At 43.7% G+C, this 18,167-nt stretch overlaps 1 protein-coding gene across 1 annotated transcript; it reads right to left on the reverse strand.

Annotated features, from left to right (window-relative positions):
- Positions 1 to 1,341: 1,341 nt before the first annotated feature.
- LOC114558509 (proline-rich transmembrane protein 3) lies at positions 1,342 to 8,242 on the reverse strand. Its single transcript, XM_028582569.1, has 4 exons — positions 8,028 to 8,242; positions 6,698 to 7,571; positions 6,077 to 6,373; positions 1,342 to 3,377 (listed from the first exon to the last, which is right to left on the reverse strand). The coding sequence occupies exons 2-4, from the start codon at positions 7,494 to 7,496 to the stop codon at positions 1,342 to 1,344; spliced, it is 3,132 nt and encodes a 1,043-aa protein (XP_028438370.1). The 5' UTR covers positions 7,497 to 7,571; positions 8,028 to 8,242.
- Positions 8,243 to 18,167: the final 9,925 nt, after the last annotated feature.

The following is an 18,167-nucleotide window of genomic DNA, read 5'->3' on the forward strand; positions in this document are numbered from 1 at the left end:
TTGTCTTTCACAGTAACCACTACAACTATGTTTCAAATACACCTTTATTCAAGAACATCAAAAATAACATTATTTACATTGTTGCTTATACATCATATATTTGAAAGATATTTTCCTCTTGAGTAGTAAAATACTTCAGTCTAGTGCTCCGGCTTACAGTTAAGTGCTCTGTTGATTTAGGTCTATTATAAGAGATCTGAGGTTCATGCCAAGCAAGTCTCAGGTGGTGCCGCCCTGCAAAGCTGTGTAGCATTTAACATAACATATACAACTGTCTGAATTGATTCAATGCGACTGAATGGATTATGATAATGTTTAATATTCTTCGTCAAATCCTGTAAAAATGCAGTCAGAGGCTTAAATCATACATAATTATTGATTGCAAAAGCTTTGTCCTACAGCGAAATAACAAGATGAAATGCGTTGTGAATGCTTGAATCTCATTGTGAAGTTGAGCTCCAGCTAAAAGCCTCAGCGTTTCAGAAGTACAAGCATGCGTCTGCATGTCTCTGGCCGTTGTTTACTGCCCGTGTCTTTATGCAACCAGGTTGACATTAACATACAAGGCAGACTGGACAACAACAATAGCAGTAGCAGCACGTTAAGAGCTTAGAAGTAGTAATCCGTAACTGAGTCACTATGATACTGTTAAGACGCTATAGAGAGTTAACCCAAATAATGGATTTATAGAACCATACAAATATCACGGAACCAAACAAGGTTATGTATGGCACATGTTTACATCACAAAGCAAATTGAAATATGGAACACAGCAAATAAACTCTATGAAAGCAATGACATTCACAATTGTTGATATGCAGACATTTCTTTTCACAGAAACAATAGAAATGGGACTTACAGATGCTTGGAGCCACATTTGTCTTTTCAAAAGTATTGAAACTCTCGGTGGTGTTGTTCCCAGACATGCTAAAGAGCCATTATTAGGACTTGTTGAAATGTATGTATGGTCCCAGTGTATTTGAAGTGACACCAGTGTTATGCAGGTCTGTTTTTGAGATAAAACAAGACAAGAAAGAGAGGGCAATAATGTTTGAGTGAGAAAGAGTTGGAATATGAGTGTGCTGTGTTGTTTATGTTTATCTGTGCTATATCTCCCAGTTTTACTCCCAGAGTAAAATGCATACCATATCTGTTCCACAAACACAGTTGTTAAACCCTTTACCAAGATAATAGGCAACTAGGTGATATCCTTTAAGGTCATCACCCTTGTCTGAAAAATAATTAATTTTTAGGCAGCTCAATGATCAAATGTTCACATATTTTTTTGTTAAAAGGGTGTGTTTGATGTGTGGTAATTGGTCCTCATGTCCAAGGTTTGGTTCATAGATCAATAATTTCACTGCTGACACTGGCAGAGTCGTCATGTCGGCTGACCTCCAGGTAACTCCGTGACCCCGCCGGCTTCCCAGCCCTCCCCCGCACCCTCTCTGAGTCTGGGGTGATGAACGGCCGCGTGTCGTCCACTCCATCCTCCCCTAGATGCCCCGTTGATGTTCTGGAGGGACGAAATGACACAGGGCAGGACACTGATGAGGGGACGCTTCCTACCACGTCCCCGGCCCACCTGTGACCCTGGTGAGAGGGCGTGGGGGGAGCAGTCACCTGCCTGCTGGGCACACTGCTGAGAACACTGCCCCCCAGCGGCATGGAAGACTCTGTCGGTGCATCGCTGCTCTCAGAAAGCATCTGAGGATCACTGTTTCTGCGGAGCCAGGGCCCCTGGCTGACCCCTGATCCCGGCGACGGGGACTGCGAAGTTTGGTTAAAAGGATGAAAGAAACTTCCTCCTCCGAGCAGGTGTTCCCTGTGCAGGGCCTCGTCAATGCTGCGGGTCAGGTCAATGGGAGATGGGGGCCGCAGATCGAATTCATAAAGAGACAGTGAAGTGTCCCTATCCTGATCCAGACTGCCACTCACTGAGCGCTGTGGAGGTCGGCCCAGCGCTTGCAGTCTCAGCAGGGAGCCTGTGGAGCCGTCAGATACGCCTCGTTCTGCAGAGTGGCCTCTATGGTTGCGTCCCCGGTTGCTGTCTTTGACGCAACGTGGCTGGGCGGTGGCCTGCTCGTGGTTCTGGTTCCTGATCAGGCTCTTGCTGATGTCAGCTCCAGGACGCTCCTGGCCAGCCCAGTTGTTAGGCAACTCCCCTGGTCCTCCTCCTCCTCCTCCTCCTCCTCCTCCTCCTCCCACCCCATTACTATCAGACTTTCTACAGGGCTTCCCCCTCAGGCTCTGGACTATCTTGGACCAGCAGGTATGTCTTTGAGTGGAGCCCGTAGATTGGCCAGGGGACGGCAGGTCTCCTGCTGCTCTGCCATCTGGTCCACCCTCCTCCCTTCCACTGCAACCTTGAGGCCTCCAGAACACCCAGGAACCCAGGAGCAGGAGGGAGAACCCCCAGGCCAGCTCCAAGAGCCGGGCCCAGAAATGCACCAGCCACCATCCCCAGTTGAAGCGCATCCAGTTCCCTAGCAGTCCATAGAGCCATAGGGTGGCATGAACATGTAGCCCACAGCACAGTGCCCCCAGAACGGCACAGACTGCCAACACTCTCCCCAGGATCACCCCTGTCCTCCTGCTCCCTGTCCAAGCCTTCCTCCTGGCCTCTTCAGGGACTCCGGGGTGGGGAATGGAGGGGCTGCGTATACGTGGAAACACATAGCAGAGGAAGCCCAGACAGAGTGCCAGGCCCCAGCATAAGGACAGGACCTGTAGGGTGACGGGCACCACAGGGGACAGGGCTGGGGAAAGCAGATCAGCCGCCAGCAGCAGGGTACACTGCAACACAGCCAATGCAGCCACCAGAGGAGGACGCTCCAAAGTGGAAGGTAACACACTTACTCCTGCCACCCTCAATGCCAGCAGTGCTAGGGCAGCCTGTGTCCACACCAGCAAGTGTAGAGGCAAGTTGTAGAGGACCATGACTGCAGGGCGAGGGAGGAATTTCCGTGTGCCGTAGGGGTCTATTATAAAGAGAGCTGCCCTAAGGCCTCCGGCCAGAAACAATAGAGCATTGGCAAGTGCAAGAGCCCCGCGATGAGGACAGTTTGCTCCAGGGGACAGGGTGAGGCCAAGAGCAGCTCCAGCAAACAGGACGAGGAAGAGGCTCGCTGAGCCGTATACATGCAGCTCCCAGGCGAAAGACAGCGTCCGGCTCAGGTCCCCCCAGTAGAGACGTGTGCCATTAGAGGAGGGGCCGTCGCTGGGAGAGTGGGTTGGATTAGAAGTAGAGTGGGGAGCTTGGTGAGGATGTCCTAGGAGAATGGAGCGGTTCCTCTGACCAAGACCAGCCTGATATGTGGGGCTTAACCTTGTTCGGGTAACAGGTACGATACCGGTGGCAAGGAAGGAAGAGGTCCCTACAAAAAGAGAAACAGATCTTGGTTTCAGTTTTTTTTAATATATGAAAACAAAATGTTAAAAGTATTACTTCTAAACACCATTTATTGGAAAAGCAGAGCAATAGTTTAAAAGTAGATGAAATACTATTCAGAGCCACTAGAGGGGTGTAGCTCACCATCAAAGTCATGAGCTAGAACCATCTCTCAGTTCTTCATTGGAACTTAATCGGTTCTGCACGGACACATTGTCCTAGGTCTATATTACAAATATGAAGACAAGAAATTACCCAACTTGTACAGTCTCAATAACTTCTATTTTTGAAATCTTATTAAATATGCATCACTTCTCTCCTCTCTGCAAGTATCAGGTTAGTGTGTTGCTACCCATCAGCTGTCCCATTGTATCCCAAAACATGGCTTAGTATGGAAATAACACACCTTAACCACAGACAGTGCCTTTTTTTGTGAGCAAAACTGTACAGAATATAACTCACGAATGTACTCAATAAGGCACAGACAACTGCAAATGTAATCCAAAAACAAGGCACAATGTATTAGCTAATAGCAACATGCAGGGTCAGAAGAATTCGAGCCAAAGTCCAATTATGTATTTTCGAGTATTAAAAAAAAGAAAATTATGTAGGGAAGGTCGTTTAATAGCAATCATAAGAGGCTATTAATCTTTATTTAAATACTATGCCACCGCATCACCCACTTTGTATTCATACATTTGTAAGACATTTATGCTGACCAAAACTTCTCGGGATAACCGAATAGTAATTGTGTGGCTTAATTGGATTACATTATATAATTAACAAGAACATCTACATAACGTAACACCACAGTGACACGAAAACTCTCTGTTCAAATTTGTAGTGTTATATAATACTTAAGTACTACCTCATGGGACAAGACAACAACTTGACAATGTGGCATCTCATTATGTCTATCTCTCTTTCATTTAATGCCTGCACACATACTTCTGTTTGTTCAAGGGCTCCTGCAAAATGCAGGAAATACCCAACAGCATTATACTCATGGGGCCATTCATCACTGAGCACTTTGAGAACAACTCAGATGTAAAGATAACACACCATGAACTGTGAATAATAACACTACAAAATGTAATTATGTCTAAGTATTTTATAGGAAGACAGTAAACACAAAGTATAATGACTCTGTGACTGTGACAGTGGTAGCTAAAGGTTATCTATCTGGAATGATTTCTAATACAACATTGAACTTTTAAACGTGATGGATGATGGAACAACATGATCCATGGTAAAATACTCAAACCATCAGCCACTTGGAGGACGTTAGGCCCGTTCTCACCGTGTGGAAGCCACCCATAAAGCTGACACACTGACTTATGACTCACTCCAACATGTGTTTCACTTCCTGACTCCCTCCCTCGCTCCATCCCTCCTTTCACACACACACTTTTTACTTTCAGACTCACATAGGCGAGCACTGCATACATATCACAGACACACGCCTTTATTTATATAAAGGTGTGTTTTACTTCCTTCCCTCAAACTCCTTTTTTCTGTCTTACAGGAGCAAGATCCAGACACATTCCAGATGTGCTAATCACATTTCACAGCTGGATACATTTACCCCTACCCTTGAGTTTTCTCTTTAACACACGCTCACACGCACGCTCTCACACGCACACACACGCACGCACACACACACGCACACACACACAGCTTTATATGTCCACATGTTGTAATGATCTATAATATCCTTTTCACACAATAATATGTGTATGACCCTGATACAAATGTAGACAGATATATACATACAGTACAACCTGGTAATGCTATGGATGCAACATTATTAATTTCAATGACCTGCCAAGGAATCTACTAAATACTTTAAATGTGCTCATGGGAGCCTGAGTGTTTAAAAGTCATGAATATGTTGTTCTCGTGGTATCTAAGAGACTGGCTCATGCACCCCATGTGTCATGCTTTTTCCTTTTCCATTTTTCTCAAGTTCATTCCCTACATCCCTTTTCTGTGCATCTGGTTTACATTACCATCCCCACTCCCATGCCTGTACCTTTCTTTCATCACACTTTTACCCACCCCATCTACTCTCTCATCTGTATTCCCAACTGTCTCTTTTTCAGACCCTACTTTCCTCTTGTCTATCTCTTTGCATAGCTGCGATTCTACCCGCCTCCTCTTCAACCCTCCCTCTAACCTCCTGCTCATACTTTCTTCCCTCGCTGTGTCTACCCCACACAACTACCACCCCACTTTCCATGGAAAAGTGCCTCTGCTTTTTCCCTCCTTTGAAGCCATTTCCAGATTCTTCCAGTAAAAACAGTTCCAGCTGCACAAATAATTCCATTTTAAATTTTCAAAGGATAAAGGACACTAGTCAACTACAGAGTAGTCTTGCATTGCCAGACCTATCTCCACAGCGCTGTGTCAGTGCTGGAGTATGGTCTAGTTACACCACTAATCTATTCTGGGATACGGAAAAAGAACACTCTGGCTTGTTTATGTTTCTTTAAACCAATCACAACCATCCCTGGTGGCGCTAAGCCCGGGATGCAGCGATGGTGCCCTTGCAAAATAGATAGTGGAGGTAGCGGAAGGGGAGGGACATCCAGCATGTGAGAGACACGCTGGATGTCAGGCTTTATCCTAACAATGTACATCCGTCGAGCCAGACTAACTATAGAGCAAAAGACCCCCATTTCTTACCTGGCCTTGATGACTGTACAGTTGTGCTAGCTGTATTTCTTCCTAGTTGTGCTGTTCCGTTGGGTTGATTTGTTGTTTTGGAGGAGGTTCTAACAGCCTCCTGTGTAGTAGTAAGCACACTAGTTGGAGATGTGGTTGTCACTTGCTGTGTCTTGGTGTTTAATGGTTCTTCTGCAGTCTGTGACTGTTTATAGTTAGAGCCAGTGGTGGTAGTCGTGGGTTGGGGTAATGTCACAGCAGCAGAGTCCTGCTTTGGAGTGTCTCTGACGGTGGAAGGAGTGTTCTCTGTCAGTTCACCTAAAGAATGGTGGAATAGAAACATTTGTGACATGACATAGTGTAAAGACTTTGACGTAGGTGCCCTTTAAGTTGTATGTCTGCATTAGCTTAAGTTAAGTGTAATGTCTTGTTTGTGTTCTAGTATGTATAGATATTTGTGGTGTAGTATGTAACCATTGTCCTGTCTTTTATGCATTTTGAAACTTATTGCCGCCTGTCTTGGCCAGGGCTCCCTGGAAGAAGAGTTATTGTAACTCAATGGGACTTTTCCTGGTTAAATAAAGGTTAAATAAATAAAAGAAATAAAATCAACAGCAATCTATCAGATAATTGATTTCTCACCTGTTAATACTACAGTCCGAGGTGTCGCCTGTGTTACCACGGGGGACGGTGTGGCTCTTGTCTCAGTTTGTGGGGTCATAGAGATTTTACCAGCTGTTGTAAGCATAAACAGGTGAGGCTTCGCAGTCTGACCGTCCGGTGGTGGTGTTTTTACCAGTAGTGTATTTTCAGAAACTTTGGATATCGCCGTCTGTGCCTGTGGCTGATACTGTGCCATTTCATCACCAACTGTTGACTGAGGAACAGGAGATTCCTCCTTCACAGGCATCACTGTTGGAATACTACCTGATCCCAACCCATGCAAATCATCATCCTCGGTCTCTTTCTCCTCTGGATTCCCTGCTGTCACTGGTTTATCACCCGCAGACTCAGCAACAGCACCAGAGGGCAAAGTGGGCAGAGGTGGCGTTTTTGTAATAGCATCTCCCTTTACAGTCTTGCTGGATGCTAAACTAGCTGTGTCTGTCCTGGGCCTGGAGGCTGTTGGTTGAGTTAAAATTGGCCCGCTGCTGAGATTCTGCGTAGAAAGGGCAGATATAATAGGAGTGGACATTTCTCGCCCCTGTTGCACTGCATTCGTAGTTGTCAGTTTATCCCGGACTGTAGCTCTTATTGGCACATCACTACGCCCTCTGGGAGGCAGAGAAGGCCAGAATCTAGTAGTCTGCTTGGTTGGTTGAGGTGGAGAGAGCAAGTCCAGAGGAAAGAATGAGGAGGAGGAGCCAATGAGGGTCTGGGAATCTGAAGGATGGAGGAAGGAGAGGATGATGCCCAGGAAAAGGAGAGGCATGGGAGCCATGGTCTGCCTCTGACTGGTGAGCACTGGTCCCTCTGGCTGTCTGTCTATGTGTCACACCATCCTTTAACTGTGTTGCTGTTGACAGAGAAAAACAGGTCACTTTTACATTTCATGAAATAAAACAAGCACAAAAAGCATGTAGACAATAAGATACCTAATTCACCTTTTGCAGATTTCTTGTCTATATAGTAGCTCCATAGCTAATTTCATTCATGAAACAGTGTAAATCAATAAGAATTTGTGATGATGGCTAATTTGAGGAGTGCATGTTGCTGTCTTGCTATGCTGTTTCAGAGGACCGGTCAATGAAACTCCCACAAGGTTTTAGCAGCATGACACCGACGGACACACAGGGTGTGGTAAGGTGTATGGTTTCAGAATACATGGCCCATGTGCCGATGCACACAGACACAGACAAAGGCAAGAGTTAACCTCAAAGTTATATAACACGTTGCACCATCAAAATTATTAAGCCAAAAAAAAGGAGTTACAGATGGTTTGATTCCGTGGCAGATGGACATATTCACTTACGATCCCTGCCATAAAATGTTCTTTGGATGAACATCAGTTTCTTTCTCCTCCAAAGTCTTCAGTTGTTTTGTTCCAAGGAACAGGACTCTGCTCCACTTTTCTGCCAGTTCTGTTTGAGTCATGGATGCCAGGAGCTGACAGCTGTAGCACCTAGTGGTGAAGCTCAGGGAGCCCAGTGACACGGAGAGACCCCCGGGCCCTTGAGGATTACACAATCCTACGACTCATCTAGCTAAACAGCTGCACTTCTTATACAAACCCCCTTTTCTTTTACTATGTCAGCCACTGACATACATAAACCTCTCTTGTTCAAACTAGTCTGCCTATGACTCACAGTGGGAGATAGCCTGGGGGAGCAGTTCGGATCATACTGAAACTTCAGCTGAAACATTAGGAGGAAAAGAACAGAAAATAGAAATCAGTGCCTATGGCAGAATTCATTCTACTGTTTATGACTCACCTAGGGTCCATGCACAGCTGTAGTGTATAGTTCTCTGAGAAAATACTGCAGCTGCACACCACGGTTGGCATGTGCAGTTCGTACTCATGTAAAATGGGAGTAATCTGGGTGAGTATATGGAAAAGGTGTGTGTGTGTGTGTGTGTGTGTGTGTGTGTGTGTGTGTGTGTGTGTTTGTGTGTGTACCAAGCAGGAAGTCACAGAGCATATTGTAGGTATGTGAGAAAATGTAGACCGGTGCAATCTCAGTTAGCTTTTGAGCTTGTCAATCAGCATTTTGTCTCCCTCTTTACTAAGTGTTACACAAAAGCAGCTGGAGAGAAAAACTGGCAATGAGTATAGTAATATAAGTGGTAGTATATCTCAATCTCCACCCACTCACAGTAGTCTTGTGTTTATTTTCCTTCCTGTCTCAGCCACCTCTTCTTCTCTGTCTAGTTGGCTGTTGGCCAATCCAACCTCTGATTAATTCCTGTTTTTCCCCTTTCTTTCTTTTCCTTTATCCCCCATTTAGCTGGAGTGGTTTCAACACAGTCCTACAGCAGGTGAGGGTTGAAAGAGGGCCCTGCAGATAGGGAGATAAGGTGGATGATAGGAACGGAGAAGATGGAGGAGGCATGGTGACGGTGATGAAGCTGACAGTGGAGGGTACAGCGAATGGAGGGGGCAAGGATTAATGGGATCTGTGACAAAATTGAGACTGAGAGAAGTGGTAAGGGCTTTGTATTTAGAGATAGCTGGTTGATAAACTGACAGAAACTAAGAAGCAAAATATGTGAAGCAAAGAGGAAGAGTCACAAGGAAACAATGTTTGGGGATTAACAGGTTTGTTATGGTACAAGCGCAGATATGGCAGTCTGTCCACGAAGGCATGCGGAGAAACTGAGCCTGCTACACCTTTCCTCTGAGGTTAACTGGCAGGTGCGTAGCCAGAGATAAACAACCTGACTATTGAGAAATTGCTTTTAGAAAACATACCCCAACATGCGTCAGCCTATGTGTACGTGTTTGAAGGTAGGTGGAAGAGATTAGTAAATCTCAAAAGACATTTTGCCAAATAAGCTTTAGCTGGAGGAGAGAAACACTGCTGCTTTATTTGAAACACTGTCAGCATTATTAATCTCATCTCCACACATGGGCCATAAGCCCACACACACAGCAGTGGTTCCCCAAAATATATTTTTTAAACAATTTGACTACAAGTTTCCATTGAAGTAATACAAATTTAGTAAATGTAGGCTGATTGGCAGTTAATCTAAGCAGACTGAATTACAGGCCAGGAACAGACAACCATGTGTGTTGTTGGATTTTAGGACACACACACACACACACACACACACACACACACACACACACACACACACACACACACACACACACACACACACACACACACACACACACACACACACACACACACACACACAAATAAGACAGCTAGTCCCTCTGTGACTGTTCATGGGAGGAAGGCAGATGCTATTTTTTTTATTTTTTTATTTTCTGACCCTCGGGGCAGAAAGACGTATCGCTCTGCATGTTATTTGCACTGGGGTGTGCATGTTGTATAGATGTCGTCATTTTCTCCTGCACAATACGTTCTTTATCCAGAGCAGGAAATGGCCATGTGTATTATCCAATAGTACAGTGGCCAGCCAGCAACAATCTGAAGATTAGTATAAACTTGTTGCCCACAGTATAGACCTGCTGGTTATACAATCACATAAGTCAGTACAACAGCAGCTGTTACTAATCAGTTAATCGTTGCAATACTGATGTCATGTCTACACTGATGTATTAATATGACAAGCTAATGTCCGTACTTTACATAAGGAACCAGGCAGAGGGAGTGAAGTTTTGGAGAATCTCCCTCTTTCTTGCAAGTGTTCTCTCTCTCTTCTCTGCCAGATTCCAGACAGCCTGATTCCAGACAGCCTGGCAGTGCAACCTTTCCATTCATTTCCATAGACATTTGAGAACTATGGTTTCATTTGTTATATGAAATAAAGGGTTTTGTAATAAAACATGTTCATATTCCTCAAAGAAAGGTATCCAAATAAGTACGGTCTTGGCCTTGCTAACAAAACTCAGGTAATAACATTAGCACAAGTATTGAAACTGGACTACAGTCATGCCAGCAGCTCTGCGAGGCTGTATTTAGACACAGCCAGCGGTGCTTTAAGCCAAATGCTAACATTAGCATGCTAATGCCCACAATAACTATGCTTAATGCATACTGATACAGGTAATGTTTACCATGTTTACCATATTAGTTTAGCATGTTAGAATGCTAACATTTACTAATTAGCACTAAACACAAAGTACAGCTCAGGCTGATGGGAATGTTATTAGTTTTGCAAGTATTGGACAAAATACATTTATACCTGCTGATGGCACTTCATGGAAAGTCAGAGATCAGCAGAGTTGTTACAATTCATCCTGAGAGGGACGTGAAATCTTATTAAAAAAATAGTTGATAAGAAATTTGACTTGCCTAGATAAAATGTCAGGCGATCACCTAGGTCTGTAAGATTCATCCTTTGGGGACCATGAATGTCTGTAAAAAAAAAAAAATAGCATTCCATCCAGTAATTGTTAAGATATTTCATGCTGCACCAAAGTGGTGGACTGACTGACTGGCATTGCTATCGCCGTTAGTAGCTATAGTCTCCATCAGAATATGTGTGGACACATGCTTGTGCTATGTTTCAGGCCATGAGATCACAAGGTGTCCAATACCTGAGTTGACTCATAGTATCCAATGTCAAGGTTGCTCTTAAATGATCAGGACTTCACAGTCAAAGTCACCCATGGCCAGAGATGGGAAGATCTTGTTAATGGATGATAGGGAAGAACATGAGTGGGGCAGGAGAGAATAAGAAAAGATACAAATCTTTCTAAAAAAAATTAAAAATATAAATGATAGGAAGAATCACATTACAAGGAGAGAGGTACAGTAGTAGGGCTTCTGCAGTGACAGCAATAGTAAAGATGGGCAGAAAGAAAAAGAGACTGGAATAAACCAGCTGAGAGCTGCGTGTCACTGTGGACCACTACACTGCAACGGCTCCTCAGTCCAACTATGACTTGCCATACAGATGTGTAACTTGTTTGTACTGTGCTATGTAGAGGGAGAAATGTGAGACTGTGAAGCAGTGTATGTATGCGAATTTGTGTGTATGTGAGACAGAGAGAGAAAAAGAGTGAAATGGGAGAGGGAGTATGTGCGGTTATGTTGGTATGCGGGTAGTGGGGGAGGTAGCTGATTTGACCGTTAAAAATTCCACACCTTGAAATAACATATGGATTGCAAACAGCTCCCACAATATTCTCTTGCTTATTTCAATTATAGCTACCACATTAAAATAAAGTAATGCTATTCTTTAAATGAAGTTGATTTATATATGAGGAGATATACGAGCTCTACATGCATTATATATTCTCCAGGACGTTTTCCAGGCGGTCACCCAATTTCTAGACCTCAGCCTTAGACTAAAGCGGTCCATTTAGCTCCTAACACAAACCAACGCCTGTTAAAGATGCCTCTCTTGTGGCGCTCCACTGCCTCAGGGGCTGTCAAAACTGCATTGGAGCAACCGACCACACAGCGGGGTCATGCTAAAGGAAGAGAGGAGGCTCCAGAACCAATCGCGGATGCTTTTGATCCCCAGTTGAAGTGGATGTCCAACTTAAAAGTGCTGACCCCCACAACATCTTTGACTGATGTTCCGCCTTCATGCGAACAACAGATCAAAGGCTGAAGTTCAGCATTAAAAGGGTGAGGCACTTTTACTGCACTGTGACCACACACACACACACACACACACACACACACACACACACACACACACACACACACACACACACACACACACACACACACACACACACACACACACACACACACACACACACACACACCTCTAATACCTTGAGAAGGTATAAACACAGGCTACAAATATATATTGACATATGATAGGTGACCATGGAAAGAGTTTACCTTCTTAAACGTACATTGTCTGCACAGATTCAGGAAATAACTGTGAATTGAGTATATTCAGAACTTCAAATGAGCACTCACCCATTCCCAGAAACATAACCTGAGAGATAGCAAGTCTGGATTGAAACCGCTGCTAAACCGTGTCAAGACACAAAAGTAAGTAAGTAAGTAAGTAAAGTTTATTTCTATAGCACATTTAAAAAACAGCTTGCGCTGACCAAAGTGCTGTACATAGCGCATTAGCCACAGGGTAATAAAATAAAATAAGAAAATAAGAAAAATAAAATAAAACATGTATAAATCAGTGATTTAGGCTAAAAAGTACATCGAAAGACAAACACTTAATTACAAACATAGCAGGATAAGACAATTAAGATGCCGGAAAGGCCAATGTAAAAAGATGAGTTTTGAGCATGGCTTTGAATATCACAATTGAAGGGGCATTTCTGATGTCAGGTGGCAGTCGGTTCCACAGCTGAGGACCAGCAACAGAAAAGGCTCTGTCACCTTTTTGCTTAAGCCGGGACCGTGGGACATGGAGGAGGCCTTGGCTGGAGGATCTGAGGGACCTGGGGGCTACGTGAAGATGAATAATATCAGCTATGTAGCTGGGGGCCAGGGCGTGAAGTGCTTTAAAAACCATCAACAGTATTTTAAATTGTATCCTTGACTGGACTGGAAGCCAGTGCAAGGAGGCTAGGACAGGTGTAATGTGTTCACGCTTTTTTGTATTCGTGAGCAGCCTAGCCGCTGCATTTTGAACCATCTGAAGCCGTGCCACCAGAGTCAGAGGGAGACCAAAGTAGAGAGAGTTACAGTAGTCTAAGCGGGAGGTTATGAAGGCATGGATAACTTTTTCCAGATCATTGTATGACAGAACAGATTTGAGTTTAGAAATTATTCTTAGTTGGTAAAAAATGGACTTTACAACAGAAGATATTTGTTTGCAGGTTAAGATGGGAGTCTAAAATAACACCCAAGTTACGTGCATGGGGTTTAACATAGGGGACAAGGTGACCAAGGTCGGCAGGGATGGCAGTTTTGGATTTTGAAGGACCAAAGACAATAACTTCAGTTTTGTTATCATTTAACTGAAGGAAATTGTTAGCCATCCAGATTTTAATTTCGTTCCAACAGTCTAAAAGAGGCTGCATGGAGTTGCTGGATTTAAGTGGGATGTACAATTGGGAGTCATCTGCATAGAAATGGAATGAGATATTAAATTTTCTGATGATGTTACCTAAGGGGAGCATATAAAGGCTGAAGAGTACTGGACCCAGAATGGATCCCTGAGGGACACCATAAGACACAGGGGCAAGGGATGAGGAGTACTGGCCTATGGATACTGAGAAAGATCTTTGGTAGAGGTAAGAGTGAAACCAGCTTAGAGCTGTACCCTTAATGCCAACCCACTGTTTGAGACGCTCTAGTAGTGTACCATGGCCTACAGTGTCAAATGCAGCGCTAAGATCCAACAAGACCAGAATGGCATTATGAACCCAGATTGAAATGGCTCTAGGATCTCTGTGGAGTTGAGGTATGGAAGCAGCTGCGTTAACACCACCTTCTACAAAAATGTTGAGATAAATGGCAGTTTAGATATAGGCTGGAAGTTATTATGACACTTTGCATCTAGGTTATGTTTCTTTAGCATAGGCTGGACAACCGCATGCTTGAAACATGTAGGAACAGTGCCGGTGGCAAGACAGGAGTTAAGAATAAATTGAATAGCCGCACCAACAGCATCAAAAACAAGAGATTACAGGCATAAACAGCTTGCCTGCTACAGGGAGTTTACCACAGCTCCACTTCAACCAGAAACTCTCACTATGTTACAGCTGGATGCTATAAAATGACTGCTGTGTTAAGTGGTGTGTTGTGGGGCAAATTAATCACTGAATTTGCAAACAGACTGTATATTATCTTACATAAGATGTCCTATGCATATTTACAATTTTATAAAAATGTAATGATGCATCTAGGCTACTTTGTATACCCACAGCCAAAAAGATCCAGTGCCATAAAGGGTTAGGAACAGATCATATCTAGTGCTTACTTAGTGGGTCTGCCCTTAATTTATTACATTGTCTTGGTTTATGCTTTATTTTCTGCTATTCTGGTAGTTTAGTTTAGTAGGGCTTAATGCTCTGGGAAGTGTCTCATGTCTGCTGCTAACTGAAAGGAAAGGAATAACTGCACAGCCAGTTTAAAAGCATCTGGCTCAAAAATATGGGTGATTAATAACTTTTAAGCCATTAAAGTAAGCCATTTATAGGCTACTCAATACTGATGCATACAGTCATGGATCATCCTCTGTCCTCTTACACTCTTTCAAAACCCCTCTTCTCTGTAAACAGACTCAATCAAAGCAGCTAGTGAATCTCTCTCTCTCTCTCTCTCTCTCTCTCTCTCTCTCTCTGTTTAACAGTTGGATAGTGCCCTTTTTTCTTGGATAGTGCCCTTTTTTCTCGTCAGTGGATCAGGGTGTGCTGTTTTTCTTTTGAATTGGAGTCGTATGGCAGGGCTCTGCGTTACATCCAGTAGCACTTTGAAGCAGCTCTGCCTGTGCGCTCTCAGTGAGAGGGGCATTGGCGCGGTAGCCTTCTTTTGCCTCCCCCCTTCTGGATCCTTTCAAACACTGATCCAGATCGTCTAATATAAGTGCCACAGCCCTGCCTATCGCTACATGTTGAGGTTGGACAAGCCTCGTAAATACACTGTAAACACACACGCACACAGACAACACTTTGCGCACCTGCCAGCAGTGGCGAAATAGTACCCACTTGTTGTTGTTTCACCCATGATGTATTACAAGACCGGTATCACAAAAGTTATTTCCACTTTCTGGACAGCCAAGCCTTTTCAATTCCCTGGGATATTTGGGCATTTAGCTAGGTTTGACCGGTTTGACATGCAAATTAATGAAACAGGAGAAGCTGGTTGAATCGCACGGCCTTTATGTCACACAAACTATAATTGTAAAGCTATTACTAGTGATGGGTTCGTTAAGGAACTGAATCAAATGATCTATTTTTACGTAAAATACGACTAAATGAATCCATTATTGAGTATTTGCCGTTTAAGGTGGGTCCTTGACTCTCATCATATTCTACGTTACACACTGAAATAGGTAGATAATAGCCTATCCGTAGGTAGCCAATTTATAACCTAACATTTGCTTAAGTAACGTTAAGCTAACTTAGTAAGTTAGTAACGTTGATACACGTTAGCTATAACGTGTTTGTTTGTGTAAACTTGGCTACTGTAAAGGTCTAGGGAGTTTTTAGGCTCAATAAATCATGATCAATCACTCGCTGACGTTATTCACCGTTGGTCACGAAGAGCAGTAACGGCGTTACTGCGTAGGCGACGTTACTGTCATATATATGGTTACTGTCCTAAAGGCAGGCAGCGCCACCGTGATGGCTTCAAGTGACCAAATTCACCCAAACTGTCGCTTTGTGCTGCACTCCTCGCGATGGGGACGTAAGCTCTCAACAATGCACACAAAGTAAGTACAACGGTACAGGTAGCTAAAATGTGAACGTACGACGTGTGTTAAAGTACACCCGAACCGACCACTGCTACAAGAGTCAACATCGCGCGTGGATCACTGCGCAAAGTATCGCCGCATAGCAGCCACTCCACAACTGTTATCTTATTACAAGTCCATTCGTTACCGACAAACATACCTGCAGGTTCTGTGCGGCTCCTCTCCGATGGCGTCCTCTGCGGCAGAATATAAGGACTAGGACGTACCGAGTTAGCCAAAGGAAACGTGTAGCTAGCGTTTTAGTCCAGGTCCACCGCTAATTAGCCGCTGGTTACAACTGAAAACAGCAAAACAGTCCTTTATCGACATACAGAGAGGTTCAGCAGCCTTGTACCACTGCCAGCTCTCTACCCATGAGCTAGTGAGCAGATGAACGCCCCCTCCGATCGTTCCATCTCTTTCCACATCGCTCCCTCCCTCTCATTTCTTTTTTCTCCCCACAAGCGGATAAACACGATTGCCTACCTACCAACCTTACCGACTGGCACGTCTGTTACACAACGGCAGTCCGGCACGCAGTTTCAGACTGAGCACCCTTCATTTAGAAAGCAGCCTGCTCTGACAGTGCCCAGTGGAAATATGACGACACTGGCATTGACATCATCACATAGCATTCAGTGCCACTATCCAGGTTCTGTTTTTTTTTTTTTTTTTTTTTTTTATAAGATCTAAACTGGGTTGTTAAAGTGTCTGGGTGGTGTGAAAGGAGTGTCATGTGGACAAGACAGGTGAGGAGGCACCTGACATTTCTGGAAGGGTGGTGCAGCAGCAGGGAGGACAATGAGCTGGGAACAGAGCTGTGCATGCAACTCTAGCTCCCGCGCCTCTCCTGTCCTCCAGCCAGAGTGTTTAGAGGGGGAGCAAGCCTGCCAGAGCCAAGATGATACTGTTTTCTGATGCGGCACAGCACCTTGGCTCGGTGCCTCCTCTCCTTCATCCCCCAGCTGATGGTCTATCTGTCTTACACAAACACAACACTCAAGTTTGGACATGCTCTTGAGACTGCAGCTCTGACCCGATTGAGCCAAAATGCAGAACATTAACTAGGCCTATAACTCTCATATCAGCAGCAACCATCTCACTCTGTATCATTATTTCTCATTCGTCACTCTCATTAGATTGGCTGCACTGCACAGTCCTAAAATAACCTGTGCAGCTCAGAGGATTGTCCTAATGCCATTACATTACTACTGAGCAAGCAGGAGAGACACTGAAGGGTTGGGACAGGAGGAGCAGGGACACTTCACCTTATGGTAATCACATTATTGCACATGGATTATGACTAATAATCTATAGGTAGGGGATACATTATCAAATCCTACATATTTATAGACCCACCAAATAGAGCAGAATATGGAATGGATGTAAGTTTTTACAAGAGATGTCATGTAATTTAAATCATTAGCACGACATTGAATGTGTGTGTATGTTTATGAATTGATTGTTATCCAGTTATGTTAATAAGATTACTGTAATCTGATGTACCAGAGGGGGATCTGATTCATCTGCCATTCTCAAACTATATAAAAAGACCCAGATGAGTCTTTTCTCGTGCACAGGTGCCTTCTACTCATTGTTTAAATTAAGGGGGAGCTCAGCAGTGTCCAAACAATCCACAAGAGATAGTGAAATATTTGCTTACTTTGGTGATCCCATGTTGCTTCACTAAGTAAAATTAGCCCTTTCTTTAAAAATGAATGCCCTGACATGAGGCAACTTTATCCTCCTGCCCAACTTTTCAACAGTTTTCTAACTAAGTCTTAAGGCAAGTGAGCATTATATAGTGGGTGACTGTACATTATGACACAGAGAAGCTTCACCAGGCGTGGTCCTCCTCAAGTGTCTCACATCAATCTTTCATTTGATTATTATTTTATTAATTATTTAGATTTTTTTTTTTCACTTAATTTTCAATAACCATCAATTAGGTCATCTGTTTTCTCAATTTCAAGTAAATCATAAAAAAGAAAATGTACAAGCAAGAATAACATAACCCATATGTTTACATGTCACAATCACTGTACAGCACTTTTAATTGCTATATAAATAAAGCTTGATTGATTGATGTCCCACTTATCTTAAATCAAAGCAGGTCAACCCGGTAACTTACCCATACGTTTATTGCCTTTGA

The sequence above is a fragment of the Perca flavescens genome, chromosome 7 (assembly GCF_004354835.1).
Source record: "Perca flavescens isolate YP-PL-M2 chromosome 7, PFLA_1.0, whole genome shotgun sequence".
Lineage (NCBI taxonomy): Eukaryota > Metazoa > Chordata > Actinopteri > Perciformes > Percidae > Perca > Perca flavescens.

Bases quoted from the DNA above. Each gene is read 5' to 3' on its own strand.
- LOC114558509 (XM_028582569.1), bottom strand. From the start codon at position 7,496: ATGGCTCCCATGCCTCTCCTTTTCCTGGGCATCATCCTCTCCTTCCTC. The intron at 6,374-6,697 runs GTGAGAAATCAA...ACCATTCTTTAG, and splicing joins TCGGACTGTAGTATTAACAG to GTGAACTGACAGAGAACACT. The intron at 3,378-6,076 runs GTAAGAAATGGG...CTCTTTTTGTAG, and splicing joins TGTACAGTCATCAAGGCCAG to GGACCTCTTCCTTCCTTGCC.